This window comes from Melanostigma gelatinosum, assembly GCF_949748355.1.
Source record: "Melanostigma gelatinosum genome assembly, chromosome: 17".
Lineage (NCBI taxonomy): Eukaryota > Metazoa > Chordata > Actinopteri > Perciformes > Zoarcidae > Melanostigma > Melanostigma gelatinosum.
The window spans coordinates 15,298,624-15,320,453 of NC_136650.1; the positions used below are offsets into that span (position 1 = coordinate 15,298,624).

The 21,830-nt window shown below is 45.6% G+C and overlaps 1 protein-coding gene across 2 annotated transcripts; it reads right to left on the bottom strand.

Moving 5' to 3' along the window:
- Nucleotides 1-321: 321 nt before the first annotated feature.
- Nucleotides 322-21,475, bottom strand: LOC306791491 (inactive phospholipase C-like protein 2). 2 transcript variants are annotated; one of them, XM_079288243.1, is made up of 12 exons: nt 20,947-21,475; nt 13,468-13,569; nt 12,918-13,067; nt 12,177-12,337; nt 11,489-11,957; nt 10,142-11,341; nt 9,798-10,047; nt 9,351-9,637; nt 8,306-8,509; nt 6,247-6,322; nt 1,792-1,901; nt 322-1,597 (listed from the first exon to the last, which is right to left on the bottom strand). In XM_079288243.1, exons 1-12 carry the CDS (start codon nt 21,190-21,192, stop codon nt 1,448-1,450), a joined length of 3,405 nt encoding a protein of 1,134 aa, XP_079144369.1. In that variant the 5' UTR covers nt 21,193-21,475; the 3' UTR covers nt 322-1,447. The 2 variants fall into 2 exon arrangements, with proteins under 2 accessions (XP_079144369.1, XP_079144370.1); XM_079288244.1 differs by lacking the exons at nt 322-1,597; nt 1,792-1,901 and adding an exon at nt 3,239-4,383.
- Nucleotides 21,476-21,830: the final 355 nt, after the last annotated feature.

Here is a 21,830-nt window from a genome sequence, read left to right on the forward strand (position 1 = left end):
CAGCTGATGCATGGAATTTAACAATTAAGTACACATATATTTCAGTGTTTCTCTCATCAAAGTCACGTTCCTGTAGTATTTAGACATGTAAACTGATGGAAAAAGCGTCACGATGGATGTGTTCGAGACAGGCCAATGGCGGCTGGCGATGTCCGAGACAGGACATCTTGAGGAGTTGGGTTTCCCCGTCCCCAGCTGTCACCTCTGCACAACACGCAGAACCTGCCTCCTGTGTGTCAGCATGGCTGAATGCACCTCAAAGTAAAAACAAGAGACACAGGAGCACGGGTCATTTAAAAACTAGTTTATTTCCATCCCGACATTGAAGGAATTTGGTGAACTGCAACCTTTTACAGAGCTGAACAGGCCGAGCCTCATCTACTGCACCGATGCCTGGAATGATGTCATTCAGGATCAATAACTTCTGTAAACTATTCTTCACAGCAAAAGGATTGAAGCTACATTGTAAAATACTGTACAGTGTTTCGCACACATAGTAAGCACTTTTAACACAGCAGTTCCCCAGAGGCAGACATTTACAGATGTGGAGTTGATCATCATGACGGGTAACTGGTTTAGGTAGCACAAGCGCTGAAGGAAAATACAAAAATATAGAATTATATGTGATCATATTTAGAGGGTGAAGTGCTTTCGTGGCAAGAGAAGGTGATTGGATGAAGAGCAGCACTCCATGACCTACAGATGCTTGATGGGAATACGTTGGAGAGGGATATAAACGGGCTGCACCGGTCCAAGAGATAAACTGTTAACATACCAAAAACATCCACAGACTCCTGCTCATCTCCCACTTATATTATCGAGGACGGGTGTTCCATTGAAGCATACCCTAACACAGTTATGATTTGAACCCTTGCTTGACATTGCAAGATGGTGGCTTTGAAAAGCACAAGCTGCTAACATGTGAAGGTGGCTGTTTTCAAAATAACATTTTGAAAGACTTTGATCACTTTTTCTTTTACGGAGCCTTCAGTCATCTCACGCTGCCCTGGAAAATGTTCCTCCCTCTTCAAGACACATTGCACATAAGAAGAGGTTGCTATACATTTGTGGTATTTACAATTTAATGCAGATCACTTAACCTTGGCTGAATGTCTAACTACATTCATCTTCCCAGCATCATTTATCTCCAGAGTCCTGCAGTGCTCTGACTCTGCTGCTCTCGAGTGTTATCTGTGACAGGTGGGTGCATTTTGAAGATGTTTTAAGGACTTTCAGGCATTCATCGACTCTTCTGTTCTTCTCTTTTAAAAACACAGTACTACAGCTCTCCCGTAGCATTTTGACAGTCTGACACTAAGGCAAAGTAAGACCACAGAACATTTCAATTACATGAAAAGGGTTCGTTACAGCAGCTACGATGGCAATTTGGTCACGTCCTCTTTCGTTCGCTTGTTATGTTGAGTGGTCCTCTTGCACTCGTGGTGGGTTAGTCCTCCTGGCTTCGTCGGGTTTGGGAGCGGACTCTTCTCACTCCTACACCCTCCTTGGTGAGATTTCCAGTCAACGCGGCATCGTGGACCTGCTTCATGTTCTCCTGGACTTCAGCTTTGGCGTGCTTCAGCAGGTCGGCCTGACCCTGAGAGAGAAAACAGGGGAAATCAGGAGAGAAGTGAGGGAGTACAGGGTAGCAAGGAGAGACAGGGACAGAGGGTAGAAGTGGAGGGAGGGAGGTGGAAAGAGAGCAAAAAGATGAGCAACTAGCTCGAGGCCAGAAACATGTTGCAGTGGTCTACCCCGAGGGCTGTTTTTGTATGAGTGTGTGTTGCTGACCTTAAGGATGGTGATGTTCCAGCTGAAACTCTCCAGAGCCCGACTGACCTTGCGACCCCTCAGCCCCTCCTTCACCGCCAGACTCTGCAGCTTCTCATGAAACTCCATGGCTAGAGCCGAAAATACACAAAACCAATAACAAGATCATCGTTCATTCCTGTGTAGATGTAATTGTACGCAATAAGCACCTTCCAAAAGAGTTCCTTTTTTTATGGATAAAAGGCAATGCTTTCATTTGGCACAATACGAAAAGAGATGCTCGTATCCAGGTGTGAGAAGCCAACAATACTATTTGCACCTGGGCGGACTAGTCAACGAGGCTGTTTGCACCTGGGTGTAAACTGTGACTAATAACTGAAAAATAATAATTATTTAAAAAATAAGTGTAAAAATAACCTTCTTACAAGAATTAAACCCCAGTCCCCGAGGTGAAAGTCATGAGTTTGACCCATTAATCCACCACAAAATACTCCCTACACATACCTTTTCACTCTTTATATCACTACTATTATTGTTATTGCTACTCATTTTTTCCTTTTGCTTAATTATTGCTAAATTAACATTGCTATTTGCCGGTCTCTTGCTCTGTGTGTTAGCAGTAGAAAAACAAAATTAGATGAGTCAACATTCAACATTCGTGTCAAAAATCCAGTATTTAGTTGAAGGGATTGGCTCCCTTTGGCTATTAGGAGTATGTGAGATTCAGTAGGTTGCTCCCACACACTATAGGACACAACAGTGATTATACACTCAGTTCAGTGAGTTCAGTTAGATAGGTGTTCTCTCACCGATTGCCTTGATTTCTCTTGATAACATTCACAAATTCTGACGTCATCGTATCTGACCAATCATCTTTTTGCCTGCATTCCTCAAACCAACCGGCCTGTGAGTTTCCCTCATCCACCTGCAGGCTTTACTCCACCAGCACCCTAGACCCGGGGAGTCCTGTCCTCTCTTCAGTCTTCATATTGGGCCCACGCTAGATGAAGAGGCTTCACATCAATCGGGCCTACGTCGCCACCCTCAATTCATTGTTGTTCAACTTCTAATTCATTTCTACTCGGACCATAAGCATCAGATTTCACAAAGTGAGAGAAGAAGAAACAGAATGAGCAATGACGGATCCAGAGGAATGATGGAAAATCTGAGATACAACGAGAGAGAGCGTAATTAAAGTCGGGCCGCCGGATAGTTCGAGTGTGTGCAGTGAGTTGTGTTGTGTGTGTTGTGTGTGTGTGTGTCTGGCTTCCTCTGACCACTCCGGGCCACTGTCCCACTGTTACCATGGAAACCCGGAAGTGGGTTAACACAGGGCACACATCACTGCGAGCCATCAACGAGAGCCCAGACGTTAAATGTGCCAAGCTGGGGACCCCACACACACACACACACGCACACACACGCACACACACGCACACACACACACACACACACGCACACACACGCACACACACACACACTGATAAAAGAGTAAACAGATTGGACAGAAGTTTAACAATTCCTCACACAAAAATCTCCTCTCTGTCACTAGACGTCTGCAAACACTGACACACACCTGCACACACATACGTTTGTCGCTGCCCTATGTTCACACACACCTACAGAAGTTGATTGAATAATAACCTTTACCGCGCGGTTGCTAGGCAACTCAAAGCCTACATGCCAATGAAATGTGTGTGTGTGTGTGTGTCTATTTCCCTGTGAAACCAAGTGAAGCCAATGGAGGGAACATTATTTCCAAGCCAATACTTGGACAGTGAGCACACACAGATAAACAGAAATATGGTCCTGACCCGGAGGCAGCAGAACGAGCATCACCTTCACTTCCTGTCCTCTATCTGAACTGTGAGCCTTTGTGACAGGAAGAGAACACAGATCTCACTTTCAGCCTGATTTAATTAAGAAACAACCAGGTGTGAGTCTCACCTCTATACAGGTCAGGGCCCTGGAGGAAAAGCAGCTCAGCTGAGGTTCTTAAGAGGGTCAGTTCACCCAAAATACACAAAACTAAAGCGTTCTTCCAAACGATATCCCCATATTTGGGGATGGTGGATAAGATCTGGTGGGTGTGACGGCTCCAGCATACGATTCAATCATTATTCTTACTCATCAGACCATTCAGTGAGTCCTCAAGCTAAAGCATGATAATCCATTACATGGTTTGTCCAACAGGTAGCACTAACAAGTTCCTTTATATATACCACTAGAAGAGATAAAATGAGTGTTCTATAAATTTGGATAAAGGTAGTAAATAGAGTGAGATTTTAAAGTGAGATAGGTTAGTGCCAGTATGTTCATCTGATAAAGAGCCGCTGCAGAGCCGGAGGGCTGATCTGGTGAACAAAGCTCTTCCTGTGTGTACAGAGTAAAGATGGCGATCAGGTGATCCAAAGGCGGAGGTCCTCCGCTCAGTCTTGGAAGAGGGGGTGGGCAACGGGAACGCATGAACAGGTCACACAGAGGGAGCCATGGGACGGCTGGTGGCAGAGATGGATGGCTGCACTGTTACACCAGAGCAGAGAGAGTTGAAACGGAGAGGGAGAAGAAAGCCGAGGGAAGATGGATGGCAGAGATGGATCGCTAGAGGCAACGCTGGGAGGAAGACAAGCACACCACGGGAGAGGAGAGCATCAGAATGTGTTGGTGTGTCAAAGGGCCGGTTCATCCACATTTATAGAACACTCATTTTATCTCTTCTCGTGGTATATATAGTCATGCAAATAGTTTTGTCTCTTTATCACTTAAAACTTTATAAAAAGTAACTGCACGCTGACATATTTTGCCGTCTCCCCCGGTCTCTACACTCAATCTCAGCCATCATTGTTGCGTCAGCACTAGGGGTGTAACGGTTCACAAAACTCACGGTTCGGTTCGGTACGATACAGTGGATTGAATGAGTTGTTTGGGAGCAAAGTGGTTAGAGTGCAAAATTGTGAACAACATTAATCTCTGTTAAAACGCTCTCTTTCTCCACAATGGCCAAAACTGAACCATCATCTTCCTCTCAAAATATCAATTCACCCTCAGGTTTACATACATCTTTCCTTCATCTCCTCTTTTCTATTCGCGGCAGGATTGAAAAGCTGGCGAGCTTGTGTGCATTTCAACCCACGCTGTTCCCATAAGATCAACAAAATGTATTTGCAGTCTGTGAACATGTTTTATATTTGTTATTTTACGTAAAGGCCCTTCTAGGGATTGCCGTTGGAAATTAGCATTCGCTAAAAATGCTGATACATTGCATTGGATAATTGTTGCGCAATTCTCTATGTATATTATATTTGTCCCGACCAATTTAACAATAACTCTCTGGAAACCCATAGATGCATAAATATAATGATGTCTGTTACTGCAGCTTTATGAAATCCAGCACTCCAGAATCATATAAATTACTTGAATTTGTTAATTTTGTCTCTCCAAGCCACTGGTTAACATTTCCAAATGTCAATCACAGTGTCTCCTGAGTGGCAGCTAAAGACTGAGGCGAGGTGGGGAAGGGGATGTGTGTTCGTGTGAGTGTTGGTGTTTGTGGGTTGTTTATCGCCACTCTGACGACAGTCTGGCTGACTGATGTCAGATCATCCAGACGGTCCTCCTGAAGTAAACACACCTCTGCCAAACATCACAGAAGTGATATCAGCAGGTCAGCTACGGTGCCCTTCGCTTACCGTAACAGACGGAAGGATGATCGATGGCGGGAGCTGCACAAATTGAACCCCCCCCCCCCCCCCCCCCATCCAAAACATACAAATAAACCGGGCCGGGATAAAGACTTTACATGTAACCTCGCGTGACACTGTTGCTTATGCAGATGTCTGCAGAAGATGGGATTGGAAAAAATATGGTGGGAAAGGAGAGGACAGGAAAGTAAAGAGCATTAGAAGAGAGAAAAGGCAAGGAAAAGAAAGTAAATGGGATACAAGAAGAGGAAAGGAAAGGATACAGGGAGATGAGAGGAAAGAGGATAATAGAAAAGGAAAGGAAATGGGATATGGGGGAGAGGAAAAGAAAGGAAAGAATGAGAGTAAAGAAGATGCAAGAAGAGGAGAAAATGAAAAGAGATACAACACAAGGAGAACGGAGGAGAGGAAACTGTAAAAGCAGAATCAAAGGTGAATGACAGAAAAGAGAGAAAAGATGACACAAGAAAAGGAGAAGAGAGAGCCTGAGGGGAGAGAGAAGGAAAGACAAAGACAAATTAGAGGAAAGGAAAGAGGATACTAGAAGAGATAAGAGGGAATGAGAGGAGAGGGGAGAGCATAAGAGGAGAGGAAATTCAATGAGGGGAGTTAAGTTAATGACAAAAGCAGCGGCTGCAGTGTGGATAGCAGCACTGTTAAAGAGGCTGTGTGCGAGTTGCCATGAGTTGACTGGGAACATTAGCATGGTTTCAACACACACATCATAACACACTGTCTTCATAGCAGTGTCATACACACACACACACACACACACCCATCGTCTGTATCTGTAGGATCCTGTCGTGGATTCCATCGGAGAGCTCGATCGCCGCTCTGCTCGCTTGGACCATCTGCAGACAGGGAAACATCTATTAGCATGTAACCCACACGGCTGTAGTGCTCCATCAACCCTTTACGAATTAGCCAGCTTGTCGTGTAAATCACACATTTAAGCAGCTGTACAGTCGGTCTGGTGTAAAAGGGCACAATATACTACACATTCAATTGGTGTAAAATCACATGAGAGGTGAAGATTTACAATGTCACGCTGTTGTTTTACATATTTTGGTGACTGAATTATCCAGTTGGAGTTCCCACTGTTGAATGTTTTACCACAAATTGCACAGTAGACACAAATAAACAAGCAAGAATGTGAAGGCACCCACAAAGAAGTGACAGCTCTTTCAAATGAATAACCCCCCCCCCACACACACACACACACACACACACACACACACACACAGGAATGGCATGAGCAGCTTTAGCCTGATTAATTCTGCACTTCCTTTCACCCTGCTGGGACGTAAACCCTGGTGGAGTAAAAAAGAACACTGTTCAACAAATAAGGGATTAACTACAGTACATAAATTTGACCAGTTCCAAGACAGACACACACACACACACACACACACACCTATTTCCCTATTTCCTGTCTCTGTCGTTTGCCTCTCCCTCCCGGCATCAGGATTGAGGTGTGCAATCCATTGGGCTGAACGACATTCAAATCTATGCTTATGGTATTCAGCAAGCTTTTTCAACTCTGATCCGCTTGACTGGAAATGGAAGCGACGAAACACACACACAGAGACACACGCAAACACACATTGTCACTAACACAGTAATGCACAAACAGAATAGTTGCATAGCAGTGACAAACAACCCTATTTAAATTAAAGTGTCACGGTTTATACACCGGCGCCTTAATCATAACTTAATAAGACTGGAGACAGATCTATTTGTCTCTAGTACAGCCGGTCTTTGGCAACAAACCCTCCATCACTCACAATGCACACACACACACACACACACACACACACACACACACACACACACACACACACACACACACACACACACACACACACACACACACACACACACACACACACACACACACACACACACACACACACACATCACACTGTGCTCTCTTGACATTATCTCTATATTGGCAATTCATACTGACTATCCATCACCCTACCGAAGAGACTCCTGTGGAATATCTAATATTAAACACAAACAAGTGCACTTTGAGTAAATATCAATTTAAAAAGTATTGCAGGGGCCAGACAGATGGCGAAATAAAGGGGTGTAATGTTGTTTACCACAGCAACACTTGAACATGGCAGGACAGGCTAGAGTGCTGGACCACATACGGGTGGCCTGTCACAGTCTAACAAGACCCAGAGGGGGAAAAAGAGGAGGCAGGAACTAAGAGCGATCAATGAGTGAAAGAAGGGATGAGTAAGAGGCTGAGAGACGGAGGTAGAGACCACAGGGAAATATGTTGAAAGTGAGGACAGAAAGAAAGGCTGCCATTCTATCCTGGCAGCTGAGCAAGCTAAACCCACACAAACAAACGGTTAATCCCGCCTCATCCCGACTACGTGATGAGATGACTAACAGATCAATTGAGCCCTCTGACCTCTAGTTTTCCTCTGTCCCTCTTTGTATGTATTTCTAAGGCGGAGGTCTGTTGAACAACTTTCTCCTCAGTCGATGAAAGTTTATTTGGGTGGAAACACACACAGTGGATTCAGGCCAAGGGGAGGATGTCGCCGATGTGTTTACCGGGCCTTGGGACAAATGGGAATGTTGTCTGCTCCATAACAATGAAGAGCCCACTTTGTGTTTGAGAATACATCGGTTTAAAAGGAAGCTTTTGTCTGGGAGGGGGGTTCAGTGTTCGGTCAAGCACACAGGAGGCGGTACACTGATTTGTGATCTTTGTTGCTTTTGTTTGCGCTTTCCTTCCTTTTTTTTATGTATTTCAGAGATGAGAAACTCCATCTAGTGAACAACCACAAGTATGGACCTGTCTCTTCCTTCCTCACCATTGCATAGGTGGAGACAACCCGGCGAAGGACGTCCGGCAGAGGCCCCTGGGGCTCCAGTGTGGGGTAGTGGTCAAGGAGGTTGAACAGTAGTAAAGGCGCCCCATCTGGTCCTGACACGCTGGAGCCCAGAGCCAGGACGCACTGCATGAGGTTAGCCACCGCTGACACCCCACACAGCTCCCTGAACACTGCTACTGAGTTCTGGTGAAAAAAGAAAAGAAAAGAGGACCGACAGATATAATACCCTGCAAACTCAAATGCACACAAAGTTTCACAATCTACCTCTTTCTTACTTCCTGACCCTGATGGAAAAACCTGTAAAATCTCATTCCCATTCTGTCTCTCCCTTGATTCGTTTTTTCTCTTTCACACACACACACACACACACACACACACACACACACACACACACACACACACACACACACACACACACACACACACACACACACACACACACACACATAATCAAAAGTCACTTCTGCAACAGAGCTATTTGTCTTTTCCTTCTACTATTGATTTGCTCTCTGTAGTTCTCTCCTGCAGCTGCGCTGTTTGGAGTAGTTCAGGTTGAAACAGAAGAAATGAATAGACGCGGATGACAACAGTCTCATCACACTGACTGAGCGTACAATTACTCTTTTTATCGCCCAAAGGTGACACACACAGACAAAAATGCTGCATGGCTTATAAAGGTTAGACAAGCTTTTTTTCAACTGTTGACTAGAATTTGACACCAGTGTCAGTTTTCCCTTTTCTTCTTTACAGTTGTAGAACAATCACTGTTCAATTTCAATGTGTTGATAATGAGCAAGAGAAATGAGATATCCCTTTTCACAACGTGCAATGTATTTATATTGTTTGTGTTGTCTGACAAAGAGCTCAAACCCACATTCAAAGCAGCAAATAATCACATTTGAAGCTGGAAGCCGGTATTTGTTTGGCATTTTTGCCTGATAAATGACTTGAATACCAAGATTTATCGAAACCGTTGTTGATTAATCTTCTGGCGAAGTGATCACAAAGTTATTTTTTCACTCACCTGCATATTTTCCCTCAGGTCTGTGGCTTCTCTCAGCGGAGGAGCAGCCATCTTGAAAACCTCATCCACAGCCCGGACCCCCAAGTCCCTCAGAGCTGTGTAGTCCCTCCCCTTGCGGGCCTTCCGCACAGACATTCCCCTCTTGTGAGGCTTTCCCCCTCCCCTCCGATTGGTGAGGGCCACATGGACAAACAGCTTGGAGTGAGCAAGTTCCTCTCCCGTCAGAGACTGGAGTGGTATATGTCGGTAGCCCGGTTGAAGACACTCCAGAGGGATGGTGTACTGGCCTGTGGTAGAAGGGAAATCACAATTCATTTGAAAAAATACATAAAAACATGTCCAGTAAAAACACTGAAGTCTGATCCACTCTTACAAACTCAAACTATGAAATTGTTGTCTTTAAGTCCATTTACAGTCACCCCTCTGACCTCTGACCCTGACACCTACCTATGAACTCATCCCCTATGAAATCGTCATCCAGCACCACAAAGCGAACCATGGCGAGCTCCGGCAGGTTGATCTGGAACTCAAAGCTCTCATCGAAGACAGGGTTGTCCCCATTCTGTGTCACCGTCCTGGTGCGGCGCTCTGCGCAGTCAGCTGGGATACCGTGGATCTCAACGTACACGTAGGGGTCCACTACGTCTCCTTTGGCCCCGGCACCGCGCGGCTTGGGCAGGTGCTGGCCGCTTATCACCTGGGAGGCCAGAAACACAATCGTGAGTTTAGAGGATTATTCCAGCTTATTGGAACTCAACATTTGTTGTGGTCGAAGCATTATTCCAGCACACCTTCACATGGAGCAGCTGTGGAGACACACCAGGCACCGTGTCTCTGGTGTCTGCACTGAAATAAGACACCTCCTGCCGCATGATGGCTGGCCGCAGAACGTAACCGCAGTTCCCATTCTGCCGGAACCAGGCTATGTTCAGGTCCATCATCAGTCCTGCTGTCTGAAAGTTCATAGACACAATCTGGCAACCGTACTTCCACAGGTCCTGAGGGTTCATGTTGCTCGAGTCAATACGCATGGGGTTGGGGTACACCCGTGACAGGAAATGCTTGTTGTGGTTGACAAAGTCTCCAGGGCTTTCGCCAGCGAGACGCACGGCCAGAGACTCATGAAAGGAACACAGTTCCCAAGGGTTTTGGCTTTTGGTCGATGTGGGGAAGTCAATGAAGCGGACTGAGCGGCAAAGAGTTACGAGGTCAGAGAGCTCCTTCAAGAGTTGGAAACGTTTGGGGACAAGATGTTGAGGATTAGACTGAGTCACTGCTGTGAAAGAGGCATTTTTCTGCACCGCGTCCTTCTCACTGTTAACCGCTTTCATCTTTTGACACATCTCTGCCCCTTCATCCTCCTCACTTACCTCCCCGTCCTCCCCATCAGGACCTGGCCCCAGCTTCTTACCCTTCAGTAGAATTCGATGCCTTAGCGCATGCGGCGACGGTAAGTATGACTCCCCTTCGTATGGCGGATCTCTGTATAACTTCTCCCCGAGTATCCTCATGATATGTTGCCACATCACCTTCTGCTGTGGAAGTGAACAGTGGTTCTCAAGACATATGATTAATGGGTACTGCGAGGCCACGAACGCAAATCTTCCAATTGCTTCTAACACACAGCGCAGGGCCAGTGGTGGTGAGAGAGTGTGTCCAGTACACACCACCGGCTCCCCATCGGGGCCGTCCCAAACGTCCACCTCCACACAACGGCAACCCATCTTCAGCACGCGGATGTAGCCAGAGATGTCAGACGGGCCTCGGAACTGGTCCTCGATGAGGTAGGTGTTGTGGGAGGAGCTGATGTAGTAGTGGGACAAAGGCTGGCACATGTCCTGGCACACGGTGTCGTGCTCCTTGTCGAAGAGGTGGCACTCTGCCGAGGTGAGGTAGCTGGTGAAGCCATCCAGTGACAGGTATCCCTCCTGCTGGCCCTCCTCCGATGGCTCGTGGGACTGGATGAGCTTCAAGCTGGTCTCCTCACTCACCTGGAGGTCACAGTGAGAGAAGAGAATTGAGAGATGAAGGAAAGAAATTGGAAAGGGGTGTAGTGATGTAATAAAGGCTGGGATTTGCAAATATATGTCTGACCTGTTTTCTGCTATTTGTATGCATGATTAATTCATGTTACCCACTTGAGTCATGCCTTGCTCAGCCTCGAGGAACCTCGTCAGGTCTTTGGTGTCCAGGAACTCCTTGTTGCTAGAGAACTGCACCAACAGAAAGTAGATCTCCGGTCGTGTGCAAAAGTCATGGAAGACCTCGATGAACTGCTGCCTGGTGACTGGCTCATTTCTTCCTGTTGCTCTTTTGCTTTCGACATGATCTATAACTCCAGGTTCATTATCTAGAGTGAGCCCACACATCCTCTCCCGAACTCTCTGGAGCTCTTTGAACCTGTGCTCCACTTTGCGGGCGCCGACCCCAGGGTTCACGCTCTGTATCAGCCTAACGGCCAACTGCAAGCGGATCCCTTCCTCCACGTCTTCCTGTCCGTCCGAATCGGCAGCAGAGGAGAACAACTGCTCCAGCCAGCCAAGGCGAAGGCTGTCCTGGCTGCTGGAGAGCATGTCCAGGGCATGTTTCCCATACTGCATCAGATACCTGCGGGAAGAACGGACAAGGCAGATGCAATTGGACAGAATATTTGCCTGACTATAATGCATCACAATTTCTTTCATTTTTATCTCAGGTATTTCGCTGACTCTCACATAAAAAACAATTCCTGCAACAGTGGAGTAGCCCTCCACTGACAGCTTTTTCATTCATTTTATTGGATTAGTTTAGCAAAAAAGACTGCTCCCAGTTCTTGCAGTGTCATACCTCAGGCCCGTCACCCAAATGTTCGCCACTTCAGCAGAGTTGGCCACCAGGTCCAAGCTTTCATACATCTCTCCATAGATGATGGAGAAGGCACAGTCCTCGGAAATCTGCTCATAAACTCCGCTGGTGCGGAACGTTTCTGTGTTACGCCCTGTCCGTACCTAGAGTGCGAGACCAGAAGTGATGCAAAAACAAATCAACGGTTGCCTCCCTTACGATGCAGGTCTAAAAGACTGCGTGAGGTCATTAATAAAGTGAGGGAGGGAGGATTTAGACCAGAGGTATTTAAAGAGGGCTCCTAACACCTTGAGGGGAGGCTCAGTTAATGTAAGTGAAAGAATCTGTTCTTACATTGGTTAGCAAAAGAAGATCACATAAGATAACCTAATGTGTGTCAATTGGTTAAAAAAATTGTTTAGGGATATCGTAGTTTGGGGGAATTTTTACAGTTTTTCCCACTTCCCCCTGAGTCATGAACCAATAAATGCCTTCGGACAAACCTTTTTTATTTATTTGGTGTCGTCTGAAGTAATGTCAAACAATATTAGCAATAGTCACTTCAATCTTGGTTCAATTGTGTGAATATTCAAGTGGAATGTGAAGTGTCTATGGGTTCAAATAACATAATCAGTAAACTATATGGGGGGAGGGGCGCCTGTTTCCCAGCTTTGTCTGAAGGAGGCCCACATTCTCAGACTTTGAAAACCCCTGATTTCAACCTTTTGTTCTATGGACACTGACCTCTCTTATGGAGGCCAGAGAGATGCGGGCTTTGTCTGACTCCTTCTTGGATGGCTCCCAGCATAGAGCCTGGAGGCCAGCGTCCAGCAGGTAGTAACGCTGGTAAACACGGGAGTTGGTTCGGATTTTCTTCAGCTCAATCCCCTCAACCTGAAATGAAAAGTTGTCCACCGCTGACTTATAGTGTAAAGCTCACTCCATTTCACTTCTGAACAAGCTCCCTTTAGTGTTTGACAGGCTCTAAAATTCAATATTTCATCCACAGATCAGTAAAATGTATGTGCAATGCAATACAAACAATCATTCAGTCCGACTATATCATATTTTAGTTTTTGTTGCGGGTCTGTTAAACATTTTTTAATTATTATACCTTTACTGTGTGATTACGTATTTATTATATACTTGTTTTTATCTTCTTTTTCGACTTATGTCTCTTGTTTGTTCATTTGCACTATGCTGCTGTAATCCTGCAAATGTCCCCGCTGTGGGACTAATAAAGGATTATCTTATTTCATATTCCATGTCAAGGTTTACAATGTGGATGACCCACCATGGAGTGGATACAGTCTGCAGCACTGCTGATCTTCTTCTCCGACAGGCTGCTGCTGAAGGACACCGTCTTCTTCCTGTCCCGACCAGCACGTGACCCATCCTGATGAGGAGGGAGGAAAGGAAGGATGAAAGGACGGCGCAGATAAAGAAAGAGGGGGGGGGGGGGGGTGCAACAGACAGAGAGACAGTTATCCCTCTGAACAGTATTCTTTGCTTGGGCATGAAAAACATTTATTTTCCATCCAGAATGGATCTCAAAGGATTAAAAAGGCATGTCAGTTTATATAACAATATATAAACACAGATTATTTGGTCTACTGCATAGAGCCTCCTCCTCCCAATCTGTTGTCTTTCCTGATGCTAAAAGCCTTTGCTTGCCCTTGCCTTCCACCATTAATCATACCTGACCAGACAGAGGCAGCAGCATTCTAAATGTGCGCCTCCGCAACGACCCAATCAGTTTATCTGAGCTCACCATCGCAGCTCATCCGTCTGATATATTGACCGATCAGATATCACCCCCACAGAGAACAGATAAGAGCATATATGTGGGCGAAGTTATTCAATTATGGATATTTTAGAGCTCTGATAAAATCCAATCAAAGACTTAATTGAAGCTAATTTAAGGTCTAAGCAGGATGACATAACTGTAGTTGATTCAATCCTAAAACTGACTGAGGACACCCACACACTCGACATGTAGGTAAGACATCTTACCTACATACGGTAGGCCTATGAATCACAAGCAGGGAAGCAAAAAGTAACAGACAATATGTAATACAAATACATCTTTAAAATAAAAATTCTAATTCTACAATACAAACACAGATAGGTCTTCTTTGTGAAAATACTTCATTCACGTACATACAGGTAACCTGAACTTTGGGGAGCAATTTAAGGGTTCAATGTCACGATGGTGAGGATCAACGACACCTCCACATCCGGTCAGTGGGAGCCGGTGATAGAACCAACAACCTTGTTGTTGCCACTAATTGAGCTACAGCCGCCCCCACAGTCTTATGGGGGCGCCAATTATTTTCTGGTGCTTTGGCACCTGATGTTATGTATTTAACTCATTTTGGTAATACATTACCAGGAGTGGGGTTCGAACCCACGAGGGCATTTGCCCATTGGGTCTTAAGTCCAACGCCTTAACCACTCGGCCATCCTGGTGCTATGCAACAACCTACTGTGATAATAAACAATTATTATCTTTTCTCCATTAAAGTGTCTCTCCTGATTGAAATACATAAAGCTATAATGGTTTGTAGGATTTAAGAAGTCAAAATAGATCAGACCAGTCGGCCGATCAAACATTTTCATATTCATAGTGAATTTCTGTGATCAGCGGCATATTAATATACTCATCAGCATGACTCTGACTTCATTCAAATAAGAGTTCACAGGAGAGCACTTGGATCTTTTATGAGAGAGGAGAGGAGGAAACCCTTCAGATGAAAGAAATCTGGGGGACATGAAAGGCCAAAAGAGATGAGAGAAAGAAAAGATCCTGTGTTTCATCTGAAGAATATGAATGAACACTTGAGAGAGGGGAAGCATAACTCACAGAGGATGAAAAGGTTTCCCTCAGAAACCATCACAAATCCTCATAGAATTAGCTCATTAGGATGGAGAAGCGTTACCAATGCCGACAAGTTTGTTTTTGAGGTGGCATGATGAGTTAAATGTTGCTCTAAAATAAATGTGATTTAAATGTTGCTCTAAAAATACGCCTGGTGCCTTGGGGTATGATAGAAGGGGTGTGGAGAGAGAGACAGTATGTCTCTCCTTCAAGACCCACCTTTTAATCTTACTCTGAAGACTGCAGGAAGCAAAAGGAATCAGTTCTAGCCCCGGAAAAATATTTGAACAAAATAAAACACTGACTTCACCCTTTGTAGTGCTTCAGCAACGCCTCTAACAACGTCTCTTCCTGTGTGTGGGTGCGTGTGTGTGTGTGTGTGTGTGTGTGTGTGTGGTCCTTGTGTGGCTGCACCAGCACAAGTCACAGAGCACACGATACCCATGTACTCCACTGACATTTATGCACCGTGTGACAAGTAACAAACGCATCATTCTTGATTCATAGACAGGTGAATGGACAAATGTGCCTTCCCCTAAAAATCGAATAAACCTCTGATGGTGTGTGCCGGTCACAAGCTGTGTTCTGCAGCGGGGGAAACACCAGCACGTCTCCCATGGGGCCTGTTTAACAGTTGAGATTCAATTATCTCATGTGTGGAGGCTGTGCTGCACGTGCACCTCTGTTACGCCTACGACATGATAAAGAGAGAGACGTAACCAAACAACGCTGACGCCACTGTAGACTCTGAATGAATTATCCTGACAAGATGAGACTGGAGGGCACAGATTAACCTGCAAGAGGATAAACACATGAATAAAAACAAAAGGTACATTTATTGATTTTTCTATAAAAAAAAAAAAGAAGCAGCACACACTGTCTAAGCAGATTAGAGCACAAACACAGACACATAGATAACAAAACAAAACAAGTGCGGCCTCTATACCCTGATGAAAAAGAAAATCCATTCGACTTCAATCTCTATTTGAATGTGCGGTTTCCGTCACAAAGGCCCTATTTTGTTTTTCTGACAAAGCGGAAGATGAGTCTCCAAAACCACCACTGCGCTTCAAAACAGGAAGCCGCCTGTCAGCTCGTCACAGAGCTTCCTGTGGCTTCACTGAGGGCCAAGTGAGGCGACAACACAAAGGACAAAGAAACGGAGGAAGAAAGAATTCTTTATACAGTAATGGCAGATGTCACTGAAAATGACTCCGAATTCTAATTAGTGATCATTATCTTTAGGTTTAGCACATATGTGAGCCCATGAAATGATTTATTCATTACCTAAGATTACTGTGTGAATACATTTGGAAAATTAGGCACTGCTATGAGATGACTGATGTCCCTGATAGAACATGATGACTGATTGAACTGTAGGGACAGATGGATGGATGAAGTGTGAGAGAAACGGGGAACACTGTGTGGCAGAGCAGATTAGATGCAGTTATCAGAGAAGGACCCACAAGATGCCAAGAGATACATCACAGAAAACTAAAAACTTGAGAAAAGAACACAGAGTAACAAAAGACGAAGAAGAAAAAAAAGACGAGCTAAAAGAAGGATGGAGAGAAATAAATAAAGGAGCTCTTTGGTAGATCACTGTCTATGTCTTTATGCCTACAGAGCCCTTGGTATTTGCCTGTAGAAACCAGCATGGATGCAACACGCTTGTATCACTAATTACAGCATCTCAGAGTCAGCAGAAGGACGATGAAAGTCATCAGTGGGTGTCATCTTTGATCCACGAATTAAGACAAAACAGTAAATCAGAGAAAGAGAGATGCTAGTTAGATGAGAGAATGTAAAGAATAGAGGAGTGAGAATTGGAGGGGAGGCAGATCCGTCTTCCCTCTAGCCTTGTGTGTTTGACGGCAGATGATGGATGATTAATGGCATAGTTTATTCCAGTGCTGGGGGGGGGGGGATTTCATGGAAACGTGAGATGATGTGTGGAACGTGCAATACAAGCCTTCAATAACAAAGTCTTATTTTTATAATCTGAACACTCACGTCAGGGTGCCAGCAGCCAGCAGTATATGTGTGTGTGTGTGCATATAGTTCTATTCATCACATTATACCATGGCTAAGGAATAATTGCTCCTGATTGGCTAGCAGGTGTCCATCACAACCGTATAGTTCCAATCAACCGCGCCGCTCTGAATCACTGCACAAGGCCGTTACACTGCAGGTAACCACAGCAACAACAATGATGCTTCATCCCATGCACTCAGTTAATAACTCTTGCTGATGGAACTGAGCTAAACGTGGGTTCAAATAGATGAGAACTTACACACAGCTGCACACGCGTGTGACTGCAGTGGAGGACGGGACATTAGCGACAAACAGGGCGCAGGACGCACTATGTGGTCGAGTCTTTCCGTCAGCGGCTTAATGTGCGGGAATACTGTTAAACACAACATGCGGTGAGCATTCGCAGTAACTCAACTGCTCAGGCTGCCTGTAGAAGCCCTGCCCTTGTGGCAAGTAGAGCTGCAGCTCTTTTACGCCTCAAACCTTTGAAGTCCAAAGACCTCTCAGGCGCACACACAAACACAGTCACAGACGCAAGCAAACGCACAAAATGAAACAAGTAACGGTTGACTTGGAAAGGCCATCTTGTCAGAGAGCTAACCACGATTTCAGCTGACAAACGTCACAGATGCATTTACTGAAAGTAGGAGGCCCGCTAAGACCACGAACAGGCGGTTGGAGCCTCGAGTCAGGCATCAATGATCAAAGCGCTGAGCGGGGCTTTTACACGCCCGAGTGATGACTTGAGGTGAGGCTCAAAAACAGGCACAAACTCAAGACACACACGTGGATGTTATGAATCTCCAGAGGAGATCAGAATGTTCTGTGGCTCCATCACAATCAGTGAGAAGGTGTATCCACTCCCTCCCTGTGCTGTGCAGGGGGCATGCTTGTGCAGGCTAACGTAGTTTAAAGCAGGCTACATAATATGTTGATCTGAACTGCAGGAGGTGCTCAGGGCTGCGCTGACTCAAACAACCCCAGCTGTGTGCTAACGCCTCTGGCTAATGCTGCTCCCTCAGTCTGAAAAACACACACAACAATACATGTGCACACACAACCCCATTAGACATGCATGCTGATGAAGGTGCACACACGAAAATATGCTGTCCAGTAAATCACATGTCTCAACATGTGATGAAAGTTAAAGGAACCCAAACATTTTGGGAAATACACGTGTTTAGCTGTTAGACGAGAAGATCAATTCCACTCTAATGTCTAATGTCTGCTACATATGATGCTGGAGCCAAGAGAGGGTTAGCTTAGCTTAGCATAAGGTCTGGAAACAGGGCAGAGAAACAGCCTGGCTCTCTCTGCACTTACGTTTTCGTGCAAATCAAACAAACAGGACACAATGTGTTGATTAGTGAGCTTTACGGGTGCTGTTGTGCAGATGTGTTACCTTTGTACGGAGCCAGGCTAGCTGTTTCCCTTTACTTTCAGCCCTTATGCTAAGCTAAGATAACCTTTTCCTTGCCCCAGTGTCATACTGGGTAAGAGGTGTCGATCTTCTCATCTAACTCTCAGCAAGAAAGCGAATTAATGCACAACAAAAAATGTTATTCCTGAGGTTTTAGGATACGTTGAAGCATTGCAGTCACCTTTCAGAGATGAGGCAGTTCTTGTCTTATGGATATATGGTTGGATATATAGTTTGTGGTACATTCTCTCTCACACGCACATACATATGCCAACCATGTATTTCTGAGTCTTACAGTATATTTTTTGGCTTGAGTAATATGGGCGCTGCAAGGCAGATATTTGCTGCTCCTAGCTGTGTTTTACTGGATGTCAAGTCTGTGCAAGTGTGTGTGCTGCTGTGTGTGAGCTTTAAAACACAGACAAAGAGAGTGTCTGATGGTTATCTACACATCAAGATGAACTTGAAACGGACACAAACTGAGCGGGCAACTGATTCTGCATCTCCTTCATGCACACGAGAGAGCGAGACAGAATAAGTGAGAGGACAGCGGAGAGAGCATGAAGAACATACTAATGAGATGCAATTAAAGGTACTCTCATTACCTCAGTCGCCGCCGACAGGAGCACGCACACACACACACACACACACTGGACATTAATCACATGACTCCTGTGAAAAGCAGTCTGGAATGTCAAATTTCCTGTTTATCTGCCGACATACCACCCCAGACTCCTATATTGTGTGGGATCCTGAGTTGAGCCATTGGGGTAGTTTGGGAAACAGCAGAACAGACTGTTGTGCTGACGACTGGGTTCATAACTCTGAGCTCCATCTATCTTAAGCCTCAGGTGTCTGGGATTCAAAATACAAGCACGTTTATAGTGAAAGAACAAACTCATGCGCACTGCTGTGATGAATGGTTTGCTGCACGTTCTCAGCATTAAGTGTGCCCACTGAATATCGACAAATCGAATACATCATCGTACCACAAATGCATGCTTCAATACACGGGATGCATATGCAGTGTACAGCATTCCCCCCCCCCCCCCCACGCTGTCCTGCATTAACCACTCTTTTGAAGTGCAGGTGATGTTCTGCATGCAGAGCACACTTACTTAACACCATTTCTGACCCAGAATGAGATGCCAGAACGTCACTGAAGCAAACAGAGTGTTTTTAAAGCTTCTGTGTCAGGCTGGCTGCAATGTCGCAACACACAGAAGCCAGACAAGAGCAGGCCTGCTGTGTGTGTGGGTAAGGAGGTGAGGAATAGTTGTGTGTGTGTGTGCGTGTGTGTTTCAGTGGAAGAGCGGTAGAAAGTTCGGTGTCATCACCAACTGTTCATGACTTCATGGCAATATTGCAACATGAACCTTTCAAGGAAATTGGCCAACTAGCCGGCTTCCTGCTTGCAGAGTGGGAGCCAATCAGACACAGAAGAAGTCATGCTTGAATAATCATGTCTTTACAGGCAGTAGCTCTGGAGAAGAGCAGCAACTCAACACAAGACCTCCCCCATGCAAAGTCGACACCATGAGAGCACAAAGTCAGCGGACGAGTTGAACTGCTGAGTGTGATATCTGTGTAAAGGGCTTAATATAAATGAACTTGACATTAGGGGCTCAGATCAGTGTAGGCAGCAGGGTTAATTGAACAGGGGTATTCAACTGTGAGCCACACAGGGAGGGGGGCAATTTCTCATTTTAATCAAAGACGACAGCAGGTGATTTCACTTTTTAGTTTCTCTTCCTCCACCTTCTCTCTGGCTGATGGAGTGCTAATCAGTGACATTCTCTGCTGTAGTCTGTGACTGCAACAAAGCCTTCCCTGCACATATCAACCCTATTTAGACACATATGACATATGACTGAAAAGACATTGCGTGTTTTTCCTGTGAGGTCATACTCGAGGCTTGGGGTCTAAAAGTTTGACAGGCTGCATCTAAACTCACTATCATCTTAAATGTGTCATGACGTCCATCTTTTATGCACACAATACTTCCCCTCTTCTCCTCATTTGTCCAAATTTCTTCAACAGCATTGGCACCTGAGGGAAGGCGACTGATTATTCTGCTGTTCCACAGATGGAAAGGAAGCTGACAGGAAGCAGAGTCACAGTATTAACTGTTTATTTGTTCAAGTTGCAGAGTATATGAAGACGTGTTGGGGGAGAGCTGAGTGTATTTATGAGTGTGTTATTGTTAAGTCACACCATTCAGTAATGCTTTGATGGTGACTTTTTTATTCCATACATGTTTGTGTGTAACCATGATATCCTACTTTATCTTGTCTCATCTTCTCTTGAATCATTGCTCATTAAGTCTACTGTGGCAACAGTTTGCATGCATATTTAGTTTTGAAGTGTTTCCTCTTATATTTCAAAGCAAGATGAGCCGTTTCCTCCCCCCCCCCCCCCCCCTGATAGAAATGATGGCCTACCTTGATCAGACTGCTGCGTCGAGGGATTGGTTTCGAGGCTGGATCTGATCCCGCGCTCTCCCACGTCGGGGACTCGCAGCTGGATTCGTTTTGGACCCTCTTCACGGTGTCCGACACGCCGCAGTTTCCGTTTGACACCGGCACCCCCCGGTGCGTCTCCAGGCTCACTCCGGCTCCTCCTGACGCAGCTTTCCAGCCAGCAACCGGTGAACCAACTGCGCTCTTGTTATCTCCAAATTCAGCCATGGTGACACTTTTTTTAGGGGGGGGGGGGGGGGGGGGGGGGTCGGGGATTTCTCAGATCTGTTGAAAGCGACAAGGCTCCGAACGCAACGACGCTGCACGCGGATTCAGGCGTGCCATCGTGTGAAGTGAACGACAGGCGACCATGCGCAAATGAAAACTTCTCTCTCTCTCTCTCGTAGTATCTTCCTCCTACACACACACACACACACACACACACACTCACGGAAGGGGGGTGACAGTAGGGGAGACAGCTGAGCGACAGCAGTGACCGACACCTTCTAGACGTCCACCACCAACACTGCTCAACACATCTCCGCGTTCGCTGGATGTGCGCTTGCGTTCAGGAAATGCACAAACCACGGAGGCTGTGTGCTCCTCCTCTGCCGCCGGCTAAATCTAAATGCTCTTCACACTGTGCTGCAGGACGACGCACATCTTGATGATCTCCAAGCCTACATTTGAATCAGCCCCTGCTCTCTGTCTCGCTCCAGTCTTCACCAGCAGCCAATGGGGTTTATGAGTGCAGCCAGCATGATAAAGCCGTCATCTGTCAGATGGGTGGGTGGTCTGAGCTCTCCTGTCCCTCCAGCAACGAAGTGTGATTTGGTGGTTAAATGGCTTTGTCTACTTGGGCTTTA

Coding starts and splice junctions, on each gene's coding strand:
- LOC306791491 (XM_079288243.1), bottom strand. CDS start 21,192: ATGGCTGAATTTGGAGATAACAAGAGCGCAGTTGGTTCACCGGTTGCT. Junction 8,510..9,350: donor ACCTGAGGGAAAATATGCAG/GTGAGTGAAAAA, acceptor TTTTTTCACCAG/AACTCAGTAGCAGTGTTCAG. Junction 1,902..6,246: donor CCTACAGATACAGACGATGG/GTGTGTGTGTGT, acceptor TTTCGGCTCTAG/CCATGGAGTTTCATGAGAAG.